Source organism: Oncorhynchus keta, chromosome 6 (genome assembly GCF_023373465.1).
Source record: "Oncorhynchus keta strain PuntledgeMale-10-30-2019 chromosome 6, Oket_V2, whole genome shotgun sequence".
In the NCBI taxonomy this organism is placed as follows: domain Eukaryota; kingdom Metazoa; phylum Chordata; class Actinopteri; order Salmoniformes; family Salmonidae; genus Oncorhynchus; species Oncorhynchus keta.
This window is the reverse complement of record NC_068426.1, coordinates 3,004,428-3,026,198: the sequence shown is the minus strand read 5'-3', so window position 1 is coordinate 3,026,198 and position 21,771 is coordinate 3,004,428. Positions and strand designations below refer to the sequence as shown.

Genomic DNA, 21,771 nt, shown 5'->3' with positions numbered 1-21,771 from the left:
ACATTTGATTTGATTTTGAGATAGATAGCAGAGTTTCCCCAAAATCGAAGCCTTTAGGTGGTAATCTATTGTGATTATTATGATTAGCTGAATCAGCTGTGTAGTGCTAATCGGGGAAAAAGCCATTTCAGTGTATGCTTATACATTTTTGTTGTGTAAAACGAGAAAGAGAGATTCAGTCGAGTATTATATTACAATTATCGTTAAGATCCCTGTCTGTCAGTCTGGTGTGGAATGGGTTTGGAATAGAGGTCGACCGATTCATCGGAATGGCCGATTAATTAACTGCCTTGTTCAGGGGCAGAATGACAGATTTTTACATGGTCAGCTCAGGGATTCAATCTTGCAACCTTACAGTTAACTAGTCCAACGCTCTAACCGCCTGCCTCACAAGGAGCCCAACTGTTACGTGAATGCAGTAGAAGCCAAGGTAAGTTGCTAGCTAGCATTAAACGTATCTTATAAAAACAATCAATCAATCATAGTCACTAGTTAACTACACATGGTTGATGATATTACTAGTTTATCTAGCGTGTCCTACGTTGCATATAATCGATGCAATGCTGGGGAATGATTTAACAAAGGCGCATTTGAGAAAAAAGCACAATCGTTGGACGACTGTACCCAACCATAAACACCAATGCTTTTCTTAAAATCAATACACAGAAGTATTTATTTTTAAACCTGCATATTTAGCTAAAAGAAATCCAGGTTAGCAGGCAATATTAACCAGGTGAAATTGTGTCACTTCTCTTGTGTTCATTGCACGCAGAGTCAGGGTATATGCAACAGTTTGGGCAGACTGGCTCATTGCGAACTAATTGGCCAGAATTTTACTATTGGAAGTTCCTGGTTCGAGCCCAGGTAGGAGCGAGGAGAGGGACGGAAGCTATACTGTTACACTGGCAATACTAAAGTGCCTATAAGAACATTCAATAGTCAAAGGTATATGAAATACAAATGGTATAGAGAGAAATAGTCCTATAAATACTATATTAACTACAACCTAAAACTTCTTACCTTGGAATATTGATGTCTCATGTTAAAAGGAACCACCAGCTTTCATATGTTCTCATGTTCTGAGCAAGGACCTCAAACGTTAGCTTTTTTACATGGCACATACTGCACTTTTACTTCTCCAACACTTTGTTTTTGCATTATTTAAACCAAATTGAACATGTTTCATTATTTATTTGAGGCTAAATTGATTTTTATGTATTATATTAAGTATATTAAGTTAAAATAAGTGTTGATTCAGTATTGTTGTAATTGTCATTATTACAAAAAAATGTTGTTTTTTTTTAAATCAGCCGATTAATCGGAGAAAAAAATGATAATCTCGGTCGACCTCTAGTTTGGAACGTTAACGTCCCCCTGTGTGTGTGTCTGGTGTGAAATGGGTTTTGAAACGTTCCAAAGACAGGGCAGGGTTTGACTAGCAGATGCCACATCTAATTTTGTTCAGTTCAGCTTCATAAGAAAGGAGACAGACAGACAGACAGACAGACAGACAGACAGACAGACAGACAGACAGACAGACAGACAGACAGACAGAGAAAGAGACAGAGAGAGAGAGAGGGAGTGAAATTGATGGTCTCATGTGGGGCAACAAACTGGTGCACTCAATTCAATTATCTCTCCTTTAGCCTGATGTGCCCTCTTTTCTCTCTCTCTCTCTCTCTCTATCTATCTCTCTCTCTCTCTCTCTCTCTCTCTCTCTCTCTCTCTCTCTCTCTCTCTTACTCTCTCCCTCTCTCTCTCTCTCTCACTGTCTCTTTCTCTCTCTCCTTTAGCCTGATGTGCCCTCTATCCTCTCTCTCTCTCTCTCTCTCTCTCTCTCTCTCTCTCTCTCTCTCTCTCTCTCTCTCTCTCTCCATTTGTATGTCCAGCTGTTTCTCTGGTACAAGACAGCTGACACGTCTGTTCTTCTTTTGGGGTTGAGGGATATGAAGGTCACAGGGTCTCTCCCTGTTGTCCTCCTCTCTACCTATCTTCCTCTCGCTCCCCATTTCTTCCTCCCTCCCTCCATCTCTCCCTCACTCAGTATCAGAACAAAAATATAAACACAGCATGTTAAGTCCCATGTTTTATGAGCTGAAAAAAAGAGCACAGGAATGTTCCAGAAGCAAAACAAAGCTTATTTCTCTCAATTTTTGTGCACAAATATTTTTACATCCTTTTGCCAAGATAATTGTGACTTCTGGGGAAGTTAACCAGAGACTGTCTGATGAACTGACTCTCCAGCAGACGGACCAGATTCCAACAGAGAAGACAACAACGACATACGGGCGTAAATATAAGCACATTGCAATTATTTTAGAATGAGCGGCCGTTCATATGCAAAGGATTAGCATTTCAATTAATATAATTATCAACTGGGTGTAGTGAATAGGGTGCAGTGTAGGGGGGAGTGCAGTAGGGTGGGGGTGCAGTACAGGAAGTGCAGTAGGGTTAGCGCTGTAGAGGGAGTGCAGTAGGGTTGGCGCAGTACAGGAGGTGCAGTAGGGTTAGTTAGCGCAGTAGAGGGAGTGCAGTAGGGATAGCGCAGTAGAGGGAGTGCAGTAGGGTTAGCGCAGTAGTGTTAGCACAGTACAGGAAGTGCAGTAGGGTTAGCGCAGTAGAGGGAGTGCAGTAGGGTTAGCGCAGTAGAGGGAGTGCAGTAGGGTTAGCGCAGTACAGGAAGTGCAGGAGGGTTGGCGCAGTAGAGGGAGTGCAGTAGGGTTAGCGCAGTACAGGAGGTGCAGTAGGGTTAACGCAGTACAGGAAGTGCAGTAGGGTTAGCGCAGTACAGGAAGTGCAGTAGGGTTAGCGCAGTAGAGGGAGTGCAGTAGGGTTAGCGCAGTAGAGGGAGTGCAGTAGGGTTAGCGCAGTAGTGTTAGCACAGTACAGGAAGTGCAGTAGCGTTAGCGCAGTAGAGAGAGGGCAGTAGGGTCCGCGCAGTACAGGAGGTGCAGTAGGGTTAACGCAGTACAGGAAGTGCAGTAGGGTTAGCGCAGTAGAGGGAGTGCAGTAGGGTTAGCGCAGTACAGGAAGTGCAGTAGGGTTAGCAGTAGGGTTGACGGAGTACAGGAAGTGCAGTAGGGTTAGCGCAGTAGAGGAAGTGCAGTAGGGTTAGTGCAGTACAGGAAGTGCAGTAGGGTTGACGCAGTACAGGAAGTGCAGTAGGGTTAGCGCAGTAGAGGGAGTGCGAGTGTTTCTCTAATGTAATGTTTTATGCGTCCTTCACACGAGTACAGGAAGTGCAGTAGGGTTAGCGCAGTAGAGGAAGTGCAGTAGGGTTAGTGCAGCACAGGAAGTGCAGTAGGGTTGACGCAGTACAGGAAGTGCAGTAGGGTTAGCGCAGTAGAGGGAGTGCGAGTGTTTCTCTAATGTAATGTTTTATGCGTCCTTCACACTCTCGTCCTCAGAGAATGAACGGTAGTGTGCATATTGAGAAACACCCATGGATTGTATCTGTGACCACCAGATGCATATCTCTTTTCCCAGGCATGTGAAATCCATAGATTAGGGCCTAATCAATTCATTTCATTTGGCTGATGTCCTTATATAAACTGTAAAATCTTAAAAATTGTTGCATGTTGCATGTTTAGTTCAGTGTAATATTTTCCATCTGAGTGTGAAGCTACATCACTCCTATTGGATGAGGCTGCAGGTACTGAACCAGCATGAAGTGGTTGTGAAACACTCTTTGTCTTTCCCTCCAGTTGAACATGTCTACAGGGTGGGGTGGCTTGAGCTCAGCTCTTTCCTTTTGTCTTCTCTTCATGTCTTTATCTCTCTGTCCCACCCCTGGCTTCAACTAAATCTCTCTATTCCACCCCCTCCATCCCTTCATCTTTCTATCTTTCCCTCCCTCCCTTCAATCTCTCCCTCCATCCCTCCCTCCATCTTTCTATCTCTCCATCCCTCCCTCCATCTCTATCTCTCCATCCCTCCCTCCATCCATCTTTCTATCTCTCCCTCCATCCCTCCATCTTTCTATCTCTCCCTCCATCCCTCCATCCATCTCTATCTCTCCATCCATCCCTCCCTCCATCTTTCTATCTCTCCCTCCATCCCTCCCTCCATCTTTCTATCTCTCCCTCCATCCCTCCATCCATCTTTCTATCTCTCCATCCCTCCCTCCATCTTTCTATCTCTCCATCCATCCCTCCCTCCATCTTTCTATCTCTCCATCCATCCCTCCATCTTTCTATCTCTCCATCCATCCCTCCCTCCATCTTTCTATCTCTCCATCCATCCCTCCCTCCATCTTTCTATCTCTCCCTCCATCCCTCCCTCCATCTTTCTATCTCTCCATCCATCCATCCCTCCATCTTTCTATCTCTCCCTCCATCCCCCCCTCCATCTTTCTATCTCTCCATCCATCCCTTCCTCCATCTTTCTATCTCTCCATCCATCCCTCCATCTTTCTATCTCTCCCTCCCTCCATCTTTCTATCTCTCCCTCCCTCCATCCCTCCCTCCATCTTTCTATCTCTCCATCCATCCATCCCTCCATCCATCTCTCTCTCTCCATCCCTCCCTCCATCTTTCTATCTCTCCTCCATCTTTCTATCTCTCCATCCATCCCTCCATCTTTCTATCTCTCCCTCCCTCCATCTTTCTATCCATCCCTCCATCCCTCCCTCCATCTTTCTATCTCTCCCTCCATCTTTCTATCTCTCCCTCCCTCCATCCCTCCCTCCATCTTTCTATCTCTCCCTCCATCTTTCTATCTCTCCCTCCCTCCATCCCCCCTCCATCTTTCTATCTCTCCCTCCATCTTTCCTCTCTCCCCATATCTTTCTATCTCTCCCTCCATCTTTCCTCCTCCCCATCTTTCTATCTCTCCATCCCTCCTCCATCTTTCTATCTCCATCTCTCCCTCCATCTTTATATCTCTCCATCCATCCCTCCCTCCATCTTTCTATCTCTCCCTCCATCTTTCACTCTCTCCCCATATCTTTCTATCTCTCCATCCATCTCTCCCTCCATATCTTCCTCCCTCCCCTCCATATCTTCCTTCCTCCCCCTCTCTCCTTCCATATCTCCCCCCTCTCCCTCCGTATCTTCCTCGCTCCCCCTCTCTCCCTCCATATCTTCCTCCCTCCCCTCCATATCTTCCTCCCTCCCCCCTCTCTCCCTCCATATCTTCCTCCCTCCCCCTCTCTCCCCCATATCTCCCCCTCTCTCCCTCCATATCATCCTCCCACCCTCTCTCCCTCCATATCTTCCTCCCTCCCCCTCTCTCCCTCCATATCTCCCCCTCTCTCCCTCCATATCTTCCTCCCCCCCTCTCTCCCTCCATATCTTCCTCCCTCCCCCTCTCTCTCCATATCTTCATGTATTGCAGATCATGTATTATAGATAAAGTATTGCAGATCATGTATTGCAGATCATGTATTGCAGATCATGTATAGCAGATCATGTATCGTAGATAAAGTATTGTAGATCATGTATTGCAGATCATGTATTGCAGATCATGTATTGCAGATCATGTATTGCAGATCATGTATAGCAGATCATGTATCGTAGATAAAGTATTGTAGATCATGTATTGCAGATCATGTATTGTAGATAATGTATTGCAGATCATGTATTGCAGATCATGTATTGCAGATCAATTGCAGATCATGTATTGCAGAGCATGTATTGTCGATCATGTATTGTCGATCATGTATTGTAGATCATGTATTGTATATCATGTATTGTAGATCATGTATTGTAGATCATGTATTGTATATCATGTATTGTAGATCATGTATTGTAGATCATGTATTGTAGATCATGTATTGTAGATCATGTATTGTATATCATGTATTGTAGATCATGTATTGCAGATCATGTATTGTAGATAAAGTATTGCAGATCATGTATTGTCGATCATGTATTGTATATCATGTATTGCAGATCATGTATTGTAGATAAAGTATTGCAGATCATGTATTGTAGATAATTTATTGTATATCATGTATTGTAGATCATGTATTGTAGATCATGTATTGTATATCATGTATTGTATATCATGTATTGTAGATCATGTATTGTAGATCATGTATTGTATATCATGTATTGTATATCATGTATTGCAGATCATGTATTGTAGATAAAGTATTGCAGATCATGTATTGTAGATAATTTATTGTATATCATGTATTGTAGATCATGTATTGTATATCATGTATTGTATATCATGTATTGTAGATCATGTATTGTAGATCATGTATTGTATATCATGTATTGTAGATCATGTATTGCAGATCATGTATTGTAGATAAAGTATTGCAGATCATGTATTGTCGATCATGTATTGTATATCATGTATTGTAGATCATGTATTGTAGATAATTTATTGTATATCATGTATTGTAGATCATGTATTGCAGATCATGTATTGCAGATAATGTATTGCAGATCATGTATTGTATATCGTGTATTGTAGATCATGTATTGCAGATCATGTATTGTATATCATGTATTGTAGATCATGTATTGCAGATCATGTATTGCAGATCATGTATTGCAGATCATGTATTGCAGAGCATGTATTGTAGATCATGTATTGTAGATCATGTATTGCAGATCATGTATTGCAGATCATGTATTGTAGATCATGTATTGTAGATCATGTATTGTAGATCATTTATTGTAGATCATGTATTGTAGATCATGTATTGTAGATCATGTATTGTAGATCATGTATTGTAGATCATGTATTGTAGATCATGTATTGTAGATCATGTATTGCAGATCATGTATTGTAGATCATGTATTGTAGATCATGTATTGCAGATCATGTATTGTAGATCATGTATTGTAGATCATGTATTGCAGATCATGTATTGTAGATCATGTATTGTAGATCATGTATTGCAGAGCATGTATTGTAGATCATGTGCAGATCATGTGCAGATCATGTATTGCAGATCATGTATTGTAGATCATGTATTGTAGATCATGTATTGTAGATCATGTATTGTAGATCATGTATTGCAGATCATGTATTGTAGATCATGTATTGCAGATCATGTATTGTAGATCATGTATTGTAGATCATGTATTGTAGATCATGTATTGTAGATCATGTATTGCAGATCATGTATTGTAGATCATGTATTGTAGATCATGTATTGTAGATCATGTATTGCAGATCATGTATTGTAGATCATGTATTGTAGATCATGTATTGCAGATCATGTATTGTAGATCATGTATTGCAGATCATGTATTGTAGATAAAGTAGTGAAATCATTCCATTGTCAGTGTACTTTTCCTCCTGTGACTGGGTCATGTATTGTGATATTTTTCCCATAGGGCTCTGGTCGAAGGTAGTGCACTCCTTTTCCCATAGAGCTCTGGTCGAAGGTAGCGCACTCCTTTTCCCATAGAGCTCTGGTTGAAGGTAGTGCACTCCTTTTCCCATAGGGCTCTGGTCGAAGGTAGTGCACTACTTTTCCCATAGGGCTCTGGTCGAAGGTAGTGCACTCCTTTTCCCATAGGGCTCTGGTCGAAGGTAGTGCACTCCTTTTCCCATAGGGCTCTGGTTGAAGGTAGTGCACTCCTTTTCCCATAGGGCTCTGGTCGAAGGTAGTGCACTCCTTTTCCCATAGGGCTCTGGTCGAAGGTAGTGCACTCCTTTTCCCATAGGGCTCTGGTCGAAGGTAGTGAGTGCACTATAGTGAATCATTTGGGACAGAGCCATGTAATTTACATAAACCATTATTCATTAGATAAGGCGATACCCTGCATGTTTTGTTTCCAACTTGTTTTTCACAAATAACTAAATAATTGCTTTCTGGCTTCGTTGCATAATGAACTTAATTAATTAATTAATAATAATAACATAACATAATGAACTTTCTCCATCCCCTGCTAATTTGTTAATTCCTTCTCATCATTTCGTTTTTCTCTCTTTCTTTTCTTCCCTCTGTTATTTATGTTTTAAATCTCCAACTCAAGTGATGGCTTTGTTTATATGTATTTATTTATTACGAGTGAACTAGTTCACTATCTCTCTTTTTCCCTCTACCGCCATCTCCCCTCTCTCCCTCTCTCTCCCTCTCTCTCTCTCCCCCTCTCTCTCTCTCTCCCTCTCTCTCTCTCCCCCTCTTTCTCTCTCTCTCTCTCTCTCTCTCTCTCTGTCTCTCTCTCTCTCTCTCTCTCTCTCTCTCTCTCTCTCTCTCTCTCTCTCTCTCTCTCTCTCTACCCTCTCTCCCCCTCTCTCCCATCTCCCTCTCTCCCATCTCCCTCTCCCTCTCTCTTCTCTCTCTCTCTCTCTCTCTCTCTCTCTCTCTCTCTCTCTCTCTCTCTCTCTCTCTCTCTCTCTCTCTCTCCCTCTCTCCCCCCCCTCTCCTTCTCCCTCTCTCTCTCCTCTCCCTCTCTCTCTCCCCTCTCTCCCCCTCTCCCTCTCTCTCTCCCCCTCTCTCCCCCCTCTCCCTCTCCCTCTCCCTCTCTCCCCTCCTCCTCTCTCTCTCCCTCTCTCTCTCTCTCCCTCTCTCCCCCTCTCCTCTCCTCTCTCTCTCTCTCCCTCTCTCCCCTCTCTCTCTCTCCTCTCTCTCTCTCTCTCCAACTCCCCTCTCTCCTTGTTCCCTCCTCTCTCCCCTCTCCCCTCTCTCCCTCTCTCCCCTCTCTTCCTCTCTCCCCTTCTCTCCTCTCTCCCCTTGTCCCCTACCCTCTCTCCCCTTCTCCCCTCTCCCCTTTCCTCTCTCCCCTCTCTCCCCTTCTCCCCTCTCCCCTTTCCTCTCTCCCTCTCTCCCCTTCTCCCCTCTCCCCCCCTCCTTCATTTCCTCCCTCCAGGTGGTATCTTTGAGACTCGTGAGAGTGAGTTGGTGAGTGTAGAGGAGTTGGCGTTTAAGTTTGCAGTGAGCAACATCAACAGGAACCGGACCTTAATGCCCAACACCACTCTGACCTACGACATCCAGAGAATCAACCTCTTTGACAGCTTCGAGGCCTCCAGGAGAGGTAACACCGGGGGTGATGGAATAGTTTTACATCAGATTAGTATTGTCTATTCTAAATGCACCCAAAATCAATACTGCTTTGTCTTTATTTTCTCTTTTTTCCTTTCCTCCCCTCTACTTTCCTTCCCTCTCCTTTCCTCCCCTCCCCTCTCCTTTCCTCCCCTCTCCTTTCCTCCCCTCCCCTCTCCTTTCCTCCCCTCTCCTTTCCTTCCCTCCCTCTCCTTTCCTTCCCTCTCCTTTCCTTCCCTCCCCTCTCCTTTCCTCCCCTCCCCTCTCCTTTCCTTTCCCCCCTCTCTTTTCCTTCCCTCTCCTTTCATCCCCTCTCCTTTCCTCCCCTCTCATTTCCTTCCCTCTCCTTTCCTCCCTTCCCCTCTCCTTTCCTCCCCTCTCCTTTCCTCCCCTCCCCTCTCATTTCCCCCCTCGACTTTCCTTCCCTCTCAATCCTCCCCTCGACTTTCCTTCCCTCCCCTCTACTTTCCTTCCCCCTCTCCTCCCCTCCCCTCTCCTTTCCTTTCCTCCCCTCTCCTTTCCTTCCCTCTCCTTTCCTTCCCTCCCCTCTCCTTTCCTCCCCTCTCCTTTCCTTTCCTTTCCTCCCCTCCTCTCTCCTTTCCTTTCCTCCCCTCTCCTTTCCTTCCCTCCCCTCTCCTTTCCTTTCCTCCCCTCCCCTCTCCTTTCCTTTCCTCCCCTCTCCTTTCCTTCCCTCTCCTTTCATCCCCTCTCCTTTCTCCCCTCTCATTTCCTTCCCTCTCCTTTCCTCCCTTCCCCTCTCCTTTCCTCCCCTCTCCTTTCCTCCCCTCTCCTTTCCTTCCCTCCCCTCCCCTCCCTCTCCTTTCCTCCCCCTCTCCTTTCCCCCTCTCCTTTCCTCCCCTCTAATTTCCCCCTCTCCTTTCCTTCCCTCCCCTCCCTCTCCTTTCCTCCCCCTCTCCTTTCCTCCCTTCCCCTCTCCTTTCCTCCCCTCTCATTTCCCCCCTCTCCTTTCCTCCCTTCCCCTCTCCTTTCCTTCCCTCTCCTTTCCTCCCCTCTCCTTTCCTCCCCTCTCCTTTCCTCCCTTCCCCTCTCCTTTCCTCCCCTCTCCTTTCCTCCCCTCCCCTCTCCTTTCCTTCCCCCCTCCCCTCTCCTTTCCTCCCCTCTCCTTTCCTACCTTCCCCTCTCCTTTCCTCCCCTCTCCTTTCCTTTCCTCCCCTCTCTTTTCCTTCCCTCTCCTTTCATCCCCTCTCCTTTCCTCCCCTCTCATTTCCTTCCCTCTCCTTTCCTCCCTTCCCCTCTCCTTTCCTCCCCTCTCCTTTCCTTCCCTCTCCTTTCCTTCCCTCCCCTCTCCTTTCCTCCCCTCTCCTTTCCTTTCCTCCCCTCTCCTTTCCTTCCCTCTCCTTTCCTCCCCTCCTCTCTCCTTTCCTTTCCTCCCCTCTCCTTTCCTTCCCTCCCCTCTCCTTTCCTTTCCTCCCCTCCCCTCTCCTTTCCTTTCCTCCCCTCTCCTTTCCTTCCCTCTCCTTTCATCCCCTCTCCTTTCCTCCCCTCTCATTTCCTTCCCTCTCCTTTCCTCCTTCCCCTCTCCTTTCCTCCCTCTCCTTTCCTTCCCTCCCTCCCTCTCCTTTCCTCCCCCTCTCCTTTCCCCCTCTCCTTTCCTCCCCTCTAATTTCCCCCTCTCCTTTCCTTCCCTCCCCTCCCTCTCCTTTCCTCCCCCTCTCCTTTCCTCCCCCTCTCCTTTCCTCCCCTCTCATTTCCCCCCCCTCCTTTCCTCCTTCCCCTCTCCTTTCCTTCCCTCTCCTTTCCTCCCCTCTCCTTTCCTCCCCTCTCCTTTCCTCCTTCCCCTCTCCTTTCCTCCCCTCTCCTTTCCCCCTCCCTCTCCTTTCCTTCCCTCCCCTCCTCTCCTTTCCTCCCTCTCCTTTTCCTCCCTCTCCTTTCCCCCCTCTCCTTTCCTCCCCTCCTCCTTTCCTCCCTCTCCTTTCCCCCTCTCCTTTCCTCCCCTCCTTTCCTCACCTCTCCTTTCCTCCCCTCTCCTTTCCTCCCCTCTCCTTTCCTTCCCTCTCCTTTCTCCCCTCTCCTTTCATCCCCTCTCCTTTCCTTTCCTCTCCTCTCCTTTCCTCCCCTCCTTTCCTCCCCTCTCTTTTCCTCCCCATGTCCTTTCCTTCCCTCACCTCTCATTTCCTCCCCTCCCCTCTCCTTTCCTTCCTCCCCTCCCCTCTCCTTTCCTCCCCTCCTCTCCTTTCCTCCCCTGTCCTTTCCTCCTCCCCTCTCCTCTCCTCCCCTCCCCTCTCCTTTCCTCCCTGTCCTTCCCTCCCCTCTCCTTTCCTTCCCTCTCCTTTCCTCCCTGTCCTTTCCTCCCCTCTCCCCCTCTCCTTTCCTCCCCTCTCCTTTCATCCCCTCTCCTTTCCTTCCCTCTCCTTTCCTCCCCTGTCCTTTCCTCCCCTCTCTTTCCTCCCTCTCCTTTCCTCCCTCCCCTCTCCTTTCCTCCCCTCCCCTCTCCTTTCCTCCCCTCCCCCCCTTTCCTCCCCTTCCTTCCCTCCCCTCTCCTTTCCTTCCCTCTCCTTTCCTCCCCTCTCCTTTCCTCCCCTCCCTCTCCTTTCCTCCCCCTCTCCTTTCATCCCCTCTCCTTTCCTTCCCTCTCCTTTCCTCCCCTGTCCTTTCCTCCCCTCCCCTCTCCTCCCCTCTCCTTTCCTCCCCTCCCCTCTCCTTTCCTCCCCTCTCCTTTCCTCCCCTGTCCTTTCCTCCCCTCTCCTTCCCTTCCCTCCCCTCCCCTTTCCTCACCTCTCCTTTCATCCCTCTCCTTTCCTCCCCTCCCCTCTCCTTTCCTCCCCTCCCCTCTCCTTTCCTTCCGTCTCCAATCATCCCCTCTCCTTTCTTCCTTCCCCTCCTTTCCTCCCCCCTCGAATTTCCTTCCCCCTCCAATCCTCCCCTCTCCTTTCCTTCCCTCCCCTCTCCTCCCCCCTCTCCTTTCCTCCCTCACCTTTCCTTCCCTCCCCTCTACTTTCCTTCCCTCCCCTCTCCCCCTTTCCCCCCTCTCCTTCCTCTCCCCTCTACTTTCCTTCCTCTCCTGTCCTTCCCTCTCCTTCTCCTCCCTCCCCTCTACTTTTCTTCCCTCCCTCTCCTTTCCTCCCCCTCCTTTCCTTTCCTTCCCTCTCCTTTCCTTCCCCTCCTTTCCTCCCCTCCCCTCTACTTTCCTTCCTCCTTTCCTTCCCTCCCCTCTCTTTCCTTTCCTCCCCTGTCCTTTCCTCCCCTCCCTCTCCTTTCCTCCCCTCTCCTTTCATCCCCCCCCTTTCCTTCCCTCTCCTTTCCTCCCCTGTCCTTTCCTCCCCTCCCCTCTCCTCCCTCTCCTTTCCTCCCCTCCCCCTCTCCTTTCCTCCCCTCTCCTTTCCTCCCCTGTCCTTTCCTCCCCTCTCCTTTCCTTCCCTCCCTCCTTTCCTCCTCTCCTTTCATCCCCTCTCCTTTCCTCCCCCTCTCATTTCCTCCTCCCCCTCTACTTTCCTTCCGTCTCAATCCTCCCCCTCTCCTTTCCTTCCTTCCCTCCTTTCCTCCCCTCCCTCGACTTTCCTTCCCCCTCAATCCTCCCCTCTCCTTTCCTTCCTCCCCTCTACTTCCCCCCTCCTTTCCTCCTCCTTTCCTTCCCTCCTCCCTCCTTTCTTCCCTCCCCCTCTCCCTTTCTTCCTCCCTCTCCCCCCCTCTCCTTTCCTCCCCTCCTCTCTTTCCTTCCCCTCCCCTTTCCTCTCCTTTCCTTTCCTCCCCTCCTTCCTCTCCTTTCCTTCCCTCCTCCTTCCCCTCCCTCCCTCTCCTTTCATCCCTCTCCCTCTCCTTTCCTTCCCTCTCCTTTCTTCCCTCTCCTTTCCTCCCCTCTCTTTTCCTCCCCATGTCCTTTCCCTCCCCTCTCCATTTCCTCCCCTCCCCTCTCCTTTCCTCCCCTCCCCTCCCCTCTCCTTTCCTCCCCTCCCCTCTCCTTTCCTCCCTCTCCTTTCCCTCCTCCTCTCCTCTCCTCCCCTCCCCTCTCCTTTCCTCCCCTGTCCTTCCCTCCCCTCTCCTTTCCTTCCCTCTCCATTCCTCCCTGTCCTTTCCTCCCCTCTCCCCCCTCTCCTTTCCTCCCTCCTCCTTTCATCCCCTCTCCTTTCCTTCCCCTCTCCTTTCCTCCCCTCCTTTCCTCCCCTCTCCTTTCCTCCCCTCTCCTTTCCTCCCCTCCCTCTCCTTTCCTCCCCTCTCCCCTCTCCTTTCCCCCCTTTCCTCCCCTCCCTTTCTCCTTTCCTCCCCTCTCCTTCCCTCCCCTCTCCTTTCCTTCCCTCTCCTTTCCTCCCCTGTCCTTTCCTCCCCTCCCCTCTCCTTTTTCCTCCCCTCTCCTTTCATCCCCTCTCCTTTCCTTCCCTCTCCTTTCCTCCCCTTTCCTTTCCTCCCCCTCCCCTCTCCTCCCCTCTCCTTCCTCCTCCCTCCCTCTCCTTTCCTCCCCTCTCCTTTCCTCCCCTGTCCTTCCTTCCCTCCCCCTTTCCTCCTCCCTCTCCTTTCCTCCCCTCCCTCTCATTTCCTCCCCTCCCCTCTACTTTCCTTCCGTCTCCAATCCTCCCCTCTCCTTTCCTTCCTTCCCCTCCTTTCCTCCCCTCCCCTCGACTTTCCTTCCCCTCCAATCCTCCCTCTCCTTTCCTTCCCTCCCTCTACTTTCCCCCCTCTCCTTTCCTCCCCTCTCCTTTCCTTCCCTCCCCTCTCCTTTCCTTCCCTCCTCCTCCCCCCCCTCTCCTTTACTCCCCTCCCCTCTCCTTTCCTTCCCTCTCCTCCTTTCCTTCCCTCTCCTCTCCTCCCCTCCCCTCTACTTTTCTTCCCTCCGCTCTCCTTTCCTCCCCTCTCCTTTCCTTTCCTTCCTTCTCCTTTCCTTCCCCCTCCTTTCCTCCCCTCCCCCTCTACTTTCCTTCCCTCCCCTTTCCTTCCCTCCCCTCTACTTTCCTTTCCTCCCCTGTCCTTTCCTCCCCTCCCCTCTCCTTTCCTCCCTCTCCTTTCATCCCCTCTCCTTTCCTTCCTCTCCTCTCCTTTCCTCCCCTGTCCTTTCCTCCCCTCCCCTCTCCTCCCCTCTCCTTCCTCCCTCCCCTCTCCTTTCCTCCCCTCTCCTTTCCTTCCCTGTCCTTTCCTCCCTCTCCTTTCCTTCCCTCCCCTCCCCTTTCCTCACCTCTCCTTTCATCCCCTCTCCTTTCCTCCCCTCCCCTCTCATTTCCTCCCCTCCCCTCTCTACTTTCCTTCCGTCTCCAATCCTCCCCTCTCCTTTCCTTCCTTCCCCTCCTTTCCTCCTCCCTCGACTTTCCTTCCCCTCAATCCTCCCCTCTCCTTTCCTTCCCTCCCTCTACTTTCCCCCCTCTCCTTTCCTCCCCTCTCCTTTCCTTCCCTCCCTCTCCTTTCCTTCCTCCCTCTACTTTCCTTCCCTCCCTCTCACCCCACTCTCCTTTACTCCCCTCCCCTCTCCTTTCCTTCCCTCTCCTTTCCTCCCCTCTCCTTTCCTTCCCTCCCTTTCCTTCCCCCTCCTTTCCTCCCCTCCCCTCTCCTTTTCTTCCCTCCCCCCTTTCCTTCCCTCCCCTCTACTTTCCTTTCCTCCCCTGTCCTTTCCTCCCCTCCCCTCTCCTTTCCTCCCCTCTCCTTTCCTCCCCTCTCCTTTCCTTCCCTCTCCTTTCCTCCCCTGTCCTTTCCTCCCCTCCCCTCTCCTCCCTCTCCTTTCCTCCCCCCTCCCTCTCCTTTCCTCCCCTCTCCTTTCCTCCCCTGTCCTTTCCTCCCCTCCCCTCTCCTTTCCTCCCCTCTCCTTTCCTCCCCTCTCCTTTCCTTCCCTCTCCTTTCCTCCCCTGTCCTTTCCTCCCCTCCCCTCTCCTCCCCTCTCCTTTCCTCCCCTCCCCTCTCCTTTCCTCCCCTCTCCTTTCCTCCCCTGTCCTTTCCTCCCCTCTCCTTTCCTTCCCTCCCCTCCTTTCCTCACCTCTCCTTTCATCCCCTCTCCTTTCCTCCCTCCTCTCATTTCCTCCCCTCCCCTCTACTTTCCTTCCGTCTCCAATCCTCCCCTCTCCTTTCCTTCCTTCCCCTCCTTTCCTCCCCTCCCCTCGACTTTCCTTCCCCCTCCAATCCTCCCCTCTCCTTTCCTTCCCTCCCCTCTACTTCCCCCCCTCTCCTTTCCTCCCTCTCCTTCCTCTCCTTTCCTCCCCCTCCCCCTCTTCTTTCCTTCCCTCTCCTTTCCTTCCCTCCCCTCTCCTTTCCTCCCCTCCCCTCTCCTTTCCTTCCCTCTCCTTTCCTCCCTCCCCTCTCCTTTCTCCCCTTCCCTCTCCAATCCTCCCTCTCCTTTCCTCCCTCCCCTCTACATTCCTTCCCTCTCCTCTACTTTCCTTCCCTCTCCTCCTCTCATCCCTCATCCCCTCCCCCCCCTCACCTCTCCTCCCTTCTCCTCCTCTCCTCCCCCTCACCCCCTCACCTCTCCTCCTCCTTTCCTCCCCTCCCCTCTCCTTTCCTCCCTGTCCTTCCCTCCCCTCCCTCTCCTTTCCTCCCTCTCCTTTCATCCCTCTCCTTTCCTTCCCTCTCCTTTCCTCCCCTGTCCTTTCCTCCCCTCCCCTCCTTTCCTCCCCTCCCTCTCCTTTCCTCCCTCTCCTTTCCTCCCCTGTCCTTTCCTCCCCTCTCCTTTCCTTCCCTCCCCTTTCCTCACCTCTCCTTTCATCCCCTCTCCTTTCCTCCCCCCCTCTCATTTCCTCCCCTCCCCTCTACTTTCCTTCCGTCTCCAATCCTCCCCTCTCCTTTCCTTCCTTCCCCTCCTTTCCTCCCCTCCCCCCTCGACTTTCCTTCCCCCTCCAATCCTCCCCTCTCCTTTCCTTCCCTCCCCTCTCCCTTCCCCCCTCTCCTTTCCTCCCCTCTCCTTCCCTCTCCTTTCCTCCCCTCCCCTCTTCTTTCCTTCCCTCTCCTTTCCTTCCCTCCCCTCTCCTTTCCTCCCCTCCCCTCTCCTTTCCTTCCCTCTCCTTTCCTCCCCTCCCCTCTCCTTTCTCCCCCTTCCCTCTCCAATCCTCCCTCTCCTTTCCTCCCCTCCCCTCTACATTCCTTCCCTCTCCTCTACTTTCCTTCCCTCTCCTCCTCTCATCCTCATCCCCTCCCCCCCTCCCCCCTCACCTCTCCTCCTTCTCCTCCTCTCCTCCCCCTCACCCCCTCACCTCTCCTCCTCCTTTCCTCCCCTCCCTCTCCTTTCCTCCCTGTCCTTCCCTCCCCTCCCCTCTCCTTTCCTCCCCTCTCCTTTCATCCCCTCTCCTTTCCTTCCCTCTCCTTTCCTCCCCTGTCCTTTCCTCCCCTCCCCCTCCTTTCCTCCCCTCCCCTCTCCTTTCCTCCCCTCTCCTTTCCTCCCCTGTCCTTTCCTCCCCTCTCCTTTCCTTCCCTCCCCTTTCCTCACCTCTCCTTTCATCCCCTCTCCTTTCCTCCCCTCCCCTCTCATTTCCTCCCCTCCCCTCTTCTTTCCTTCCGTCTCCAATCCTCCCCTCTCCTTTCCTTCCTTCCCCTCCTTTCCTCCCCTCCCCTCGACTTTCCTTCCCCCCTCCAATCCTCCCCTCTCCTTTCCTTCCCTCCCCTCTACTCCCCCCTTTCCTTTCCTCCCCTCTCCTTTCCTTCCCTCTCCTTTCCTTCCCTCCCCTCTACTTTCCTTCCTCCCCTCTCCCCCTCTCCTTTCCTCCCCTCTCCTTTCCTTCCCTCCCCTCTCCTTTCCTTCCCTCCCCTCTACTTTCCTTCCCTCCCCTCTCCTTTCCTTCCCTCCCCTCTCCTTTCCTCCCTCCCCTCTACTTTCCTTCCCCTCCTTTCCTTCCCTCTCCTTTCCTCCCCTCCCTCTCTTTTCTTCCCTCCGCTCTCCTTTCCTCCCCTCTCCTTTCCTTTCCTTCCCTCTCCTTTCCTTCTCCCTCCTTTCCTCCCCTCCCCTCTACTTTCCTTCCCTCCCCTTTCCTTCCCTCCCCTCTACTTTCCTTTCCTCCCCTGTCCTTTCCTCCCTCCCTCTCCTTTCCTCCCTCTCCTTTCATCCCCTCTCCTTTCCTTCCCTCTCCTTTCCTCCCCTGTCCTTTCCTCCCTCCCTCTCCTCCCCTCTCCTTTCCTCCCCTCCCTGTCCTTTCCTCCCCTCTCCTTTCCTTCCCTCCCCTCCTTTCCTCACCTCTCCTTTCATCCCCTCTCCTTTCCTCCCCTCCACTCTCATTTCCTCCCCTCCCTCTACTTTCCTTCCGTCTCCAATCCTCCCCTCTCCTTTCCTTCCTTCCCCTCCTTTCCTCCCCTCCCCTCGACTTTCCTTCCCCCTCCAATCCTCCCCTCTCCTTTCCTTCCCTCCCCTCTACTCCCCCCTCTCCTTTCCTCCCTCTCCTTTCCTTCCCTCCCCTCTCCTTTCCTCCCCTTCCCTCTTCTTTCCTTCCCTCTCATTTCCTTCCCTCCCCTCTCCTTTCCTCCCCTCCCCTCTCCTTTCCTTCCCTCTCCTTTCCTCCCCTCCCTCTCCTTTCTCCCCTTCCCTCTCTAATCCTCCCCTCTCCTTTCCTCCCCTCCCCTCTACATTCCTTCCCTCTCCTCTACTTTCCTTCCCTCTCCTCCTCTCATCCTCCTCTCCTCCCCCTCACCCCATCACCTCTCCTCCTCCTTTCCTCATTCTCCTCCTCTCCGCTCCCCCTCTTCTCTCTTCCTCCACTCTCCACTCCTCCCCTCACCCCACTCCTCCCCTCATCCCCTCACCTCTCCTCCCTTCTCCTCCTCTCCCCTCCTCTCCTCTCCCCTCATCCCCTCACCTCTCCTCCTTCTCCTCCTCTCCTCCCCCTCACCCCTCTCCTCCCTCCGTCTCCTCCTCTCCTCCCCCTCACCCTCTCTCCTCCCTCCTTCTCCTCCCTCTCCTCCCCCCTCACCCCCTCTCCTCCCTCCTTCTCCTCATTCTCCTCCTGACCCTCTCCCTCCACTCTCCTCTCATCCCTCACCCCCTCCCCTCTCCCCTAATCCCTCATCCCCTCATATGACCCCTCCCATCTCCTCCCTTCTCCCCTCTCCCTAATCCCCTTCTCCACTCACCCCTCCCATCTCTTCTCCCTAATCCCCTCCTCCCCCACCCCCCTCCCATCTCCTCTCCCCATCCTCCCTCACCCTCCCCTCTGACACCTCCCCTAATCCCCTCCTCCCCTCACCCCTCCCATCTCCTCTCCCCTAATCCCTCCTCCCCTCCTCCCCTCACCCCTCCCATCTCCTCTCCCTTAATCCCCTCCTCCCCTCACCCCCTCCCATCTCCTCTCCCCTCCTCCCCTCCCCTCACCCCCCACCCCTCTCCTCTCCCCTAATCCCCTCCTCCCCTCACCCTCCTCCTCTCCCCTCCTCCCCAGTGTGTGACCAGTTGGCTCTGGGTGTATCTGCAGTGTTTGGCCCGTCCCACAGCTCCTCAGTCAGTGCTGTCCAGTCCATCTGTAACGCCCTGGAGGTGAAAGAGCATCACATTACAACATAACATCAGATAAAGTAGTTAGACAATATCACATTGAGTTAATATAAAATAACATCTGAAAAATAAACTACTGTAACATAGGATGACATGACACCATGAGGACATGACACCATGAGGACATGACACCATGAGGACATGACACCATGAGGACATGACACCATGAGGACATGACACCATAACATGACACCATGAGGACATGACACCATGAGGACATGACACCATGAGGACATGACACCATGAGGACTTGACACCATGATGACATGACACCATGAGGACATGACACCATGAGGACATGACACCATGAGGACATGACACCATGAAGACATGACACCATGAGGACATGACACCATAATATGACACCATAATATGACACCATGAGGACATGACACCATGAGGACATGACACCATGAGGACATGACACCATGAAGACATGACACCATGAGGACATGACACCATGACATGACACCATGAGGACATGACACCATAATATGACACCATGAGGACATGACACCATGACATGACACCATGAGGACATGACACCATGAAGACATGACACCATGAGGACATGACACCATAATATGACACCATGAGGACATGACACCATGACATGACACCATGAGGACATGACACCATGAAGACATGACACCATGAGGACATGACACCATAATATGACACCATGAGGACATGACACCATGACATGACACCATGAGGACATGACACCATGAGGACATGACACCTTGAGGACATGACACCATGAAGACATGACACCATGAGGACATGACACCATAATATGACACCATAATATGACACCATGAGGACATGACACCATGAGGACATGACACCATGAGGACATGACACCATGAAGACATGACACCATGAGGACATGACACCATGAGGACATGACACCATGAGGACATGACACCATAATATGACACCATGAGGACATGACACCATGAGGACATGACACCATGAAGACATGACACCATGAGGACATGACACCATAATATGACACCATGAGGACATGACACCATGAGGACATGACACCATAATATGACACCATGAGGACATGACACCATGAGGACATGACACCATAATATGACACCATGAGGACATGACACCATGAGGACATGACACCATAATATGACACCATGAGGACATGACACCATGAGGACATGACACCATAATATGACACCATGAGGACATGACACCATAATATGACACCATGAGGACATGACACCATGAGGACATGACACCATGAGGACATGACACCATGAGGACATGACACCATAATATGACACCATGAGGACATGACACCATGACATGACACCATGAGGACATGACACCATGAAGACATGACACCATGAGGACATGACACCATAATATGACACCATAATATGACACCATGAGGACATGACACCATGAGGACATGACACCATGAGGACATGACACCATGAAGACATGACACCATGAAGACATGACACCATAATATGACACCATGAGGACATGACACCATAACATGACACCATAATATGACACCATGAGGACATGACACCATGAGGACATGACACCATGAGGACATGACACCATGAGGACATGACACCATGAGGACATGACACCATGAGGACATGACACCATGAGGACATGACACCATGACATGACACCATGAGGACATGACACCATGAGGACATGACACCATGAGGACATGACACCATGAGGACATGACACCATAACATGACACCATAACATGACACCATAACATGACACCATGAGGACATGACACCATCAGGACATGACACCTTGATGACATGACACCATAACATGACACCATGATGACATGACACCATAACATGACACCATGAGGACATGACACCATGATGACATGACACCATAACATGACACCATGAGGACATGACACCATGATGACATGACACCATAACATGACACCATGATGACATGACACCATAACATGACACCATGATGACATGACACCATAACATGACACCATAACATGACACCATGATGACATGACACCATAACATGACACCATGATGACATGACACCATAACATGACACCATGATGACATGACACCTTGATGACATGACACCATAACATGACACCATGATGACACCATAACATGACACCATGAGGACATGACACCTTGATGACATGACACCATAACATGACACCATGAGGACATGACACCATGATGACATGACACCATAACATGACACCATGATGACATGACACCATAACATGACACCATAACATGACACCATGAGGACATGACACCATAACATGACACCATAACATGACACCATAACATGACACCATAACATGACACCATAACATGACACCATGAGGACATGACACCATGAGGACATGACACCATAACATGACACCATGATGACATGACACCACATAACATGACACCATAACATGACACCATGAGGACATGACACCATAACATGACACCATAACATGACACCATAACATGACACCATAACATGACACCATAACATGACACCATGAGGACATGACACCATAACATGACACCATAACATGACACCATAACATGACACCATGATGATATGACACCATAACATGACACCATGATGACATGACACCATAACATGACACCATGAGGACATGACACCATAACATGACACCATAACATGACACCATGATGACATGACACCATAACATGACACCATCAGGACATGACACCATGATGACATGACACCATAACATGACACCATGAGGACATGACACCATGATGACATGACACCATAACATGACACCATGATGACATGACACCATAACATGACACCATAACATGACACCATGAGGACATGACACCATAACATGACACCATAACATGACACCATAACATGACACCATAACATGACACCATAACATGACACCATGAGGATATGACACCATGAGGACATGACACCATGAGGACATGACACCATGAGGACATGACACCATGAGGACATGACACCATGAGGACATGACACCATGAGGACATGACACCATGAGGACATGACACCATGAGGACATGACACCATGAGGACATGACACCATGAGGACATGACACCATGAGGACATGACACCATGAGGACATGACACCATGAGGACATGACACCATGAGGACATGACACCATGAGGACATGACACCATGAGGACATGACACCATGATAACATGACACCATGATAACATGACACCATGAGGACATGACACCATGAGGACATGACACCATGAGGACATGACACCATAACATGACACCATGAGGACATGACACCATGAGGACATGACACCATGAGGACATGACACCATGAGGACATGACACCATAACATGACACCATGAGGACATGACACCATGAGGACATGACACCATGATAACA

General features: G+C 50.5%; 1 protein-coding gene across 1 annotated transcript in view; it reads left to right on the top strand.

Moving 5' to 3' along the window:
* The window catches only part of grik1a (glutamate receptor, ionotropic, kainate 1a), a 157,111-nt gene that overhangs the window by 15,338 nt on the left and 120,002 nt on the right, over positions 1-21,771 (top strand). The window contains exons 2-3 of the mRNA XM_052520212.1: positions 8,778-8,945; positions 18,247-18,341. Of these exons, the coding sequence (XP_052376172.1) occupies positions 8,778-8,945; positions 18,247-18,341 (263 nt within the window). The remainder of the gene's footprint in view (positions 1-8,777; positions 8,946-18,246; positions 18,342-21,771) is intronic.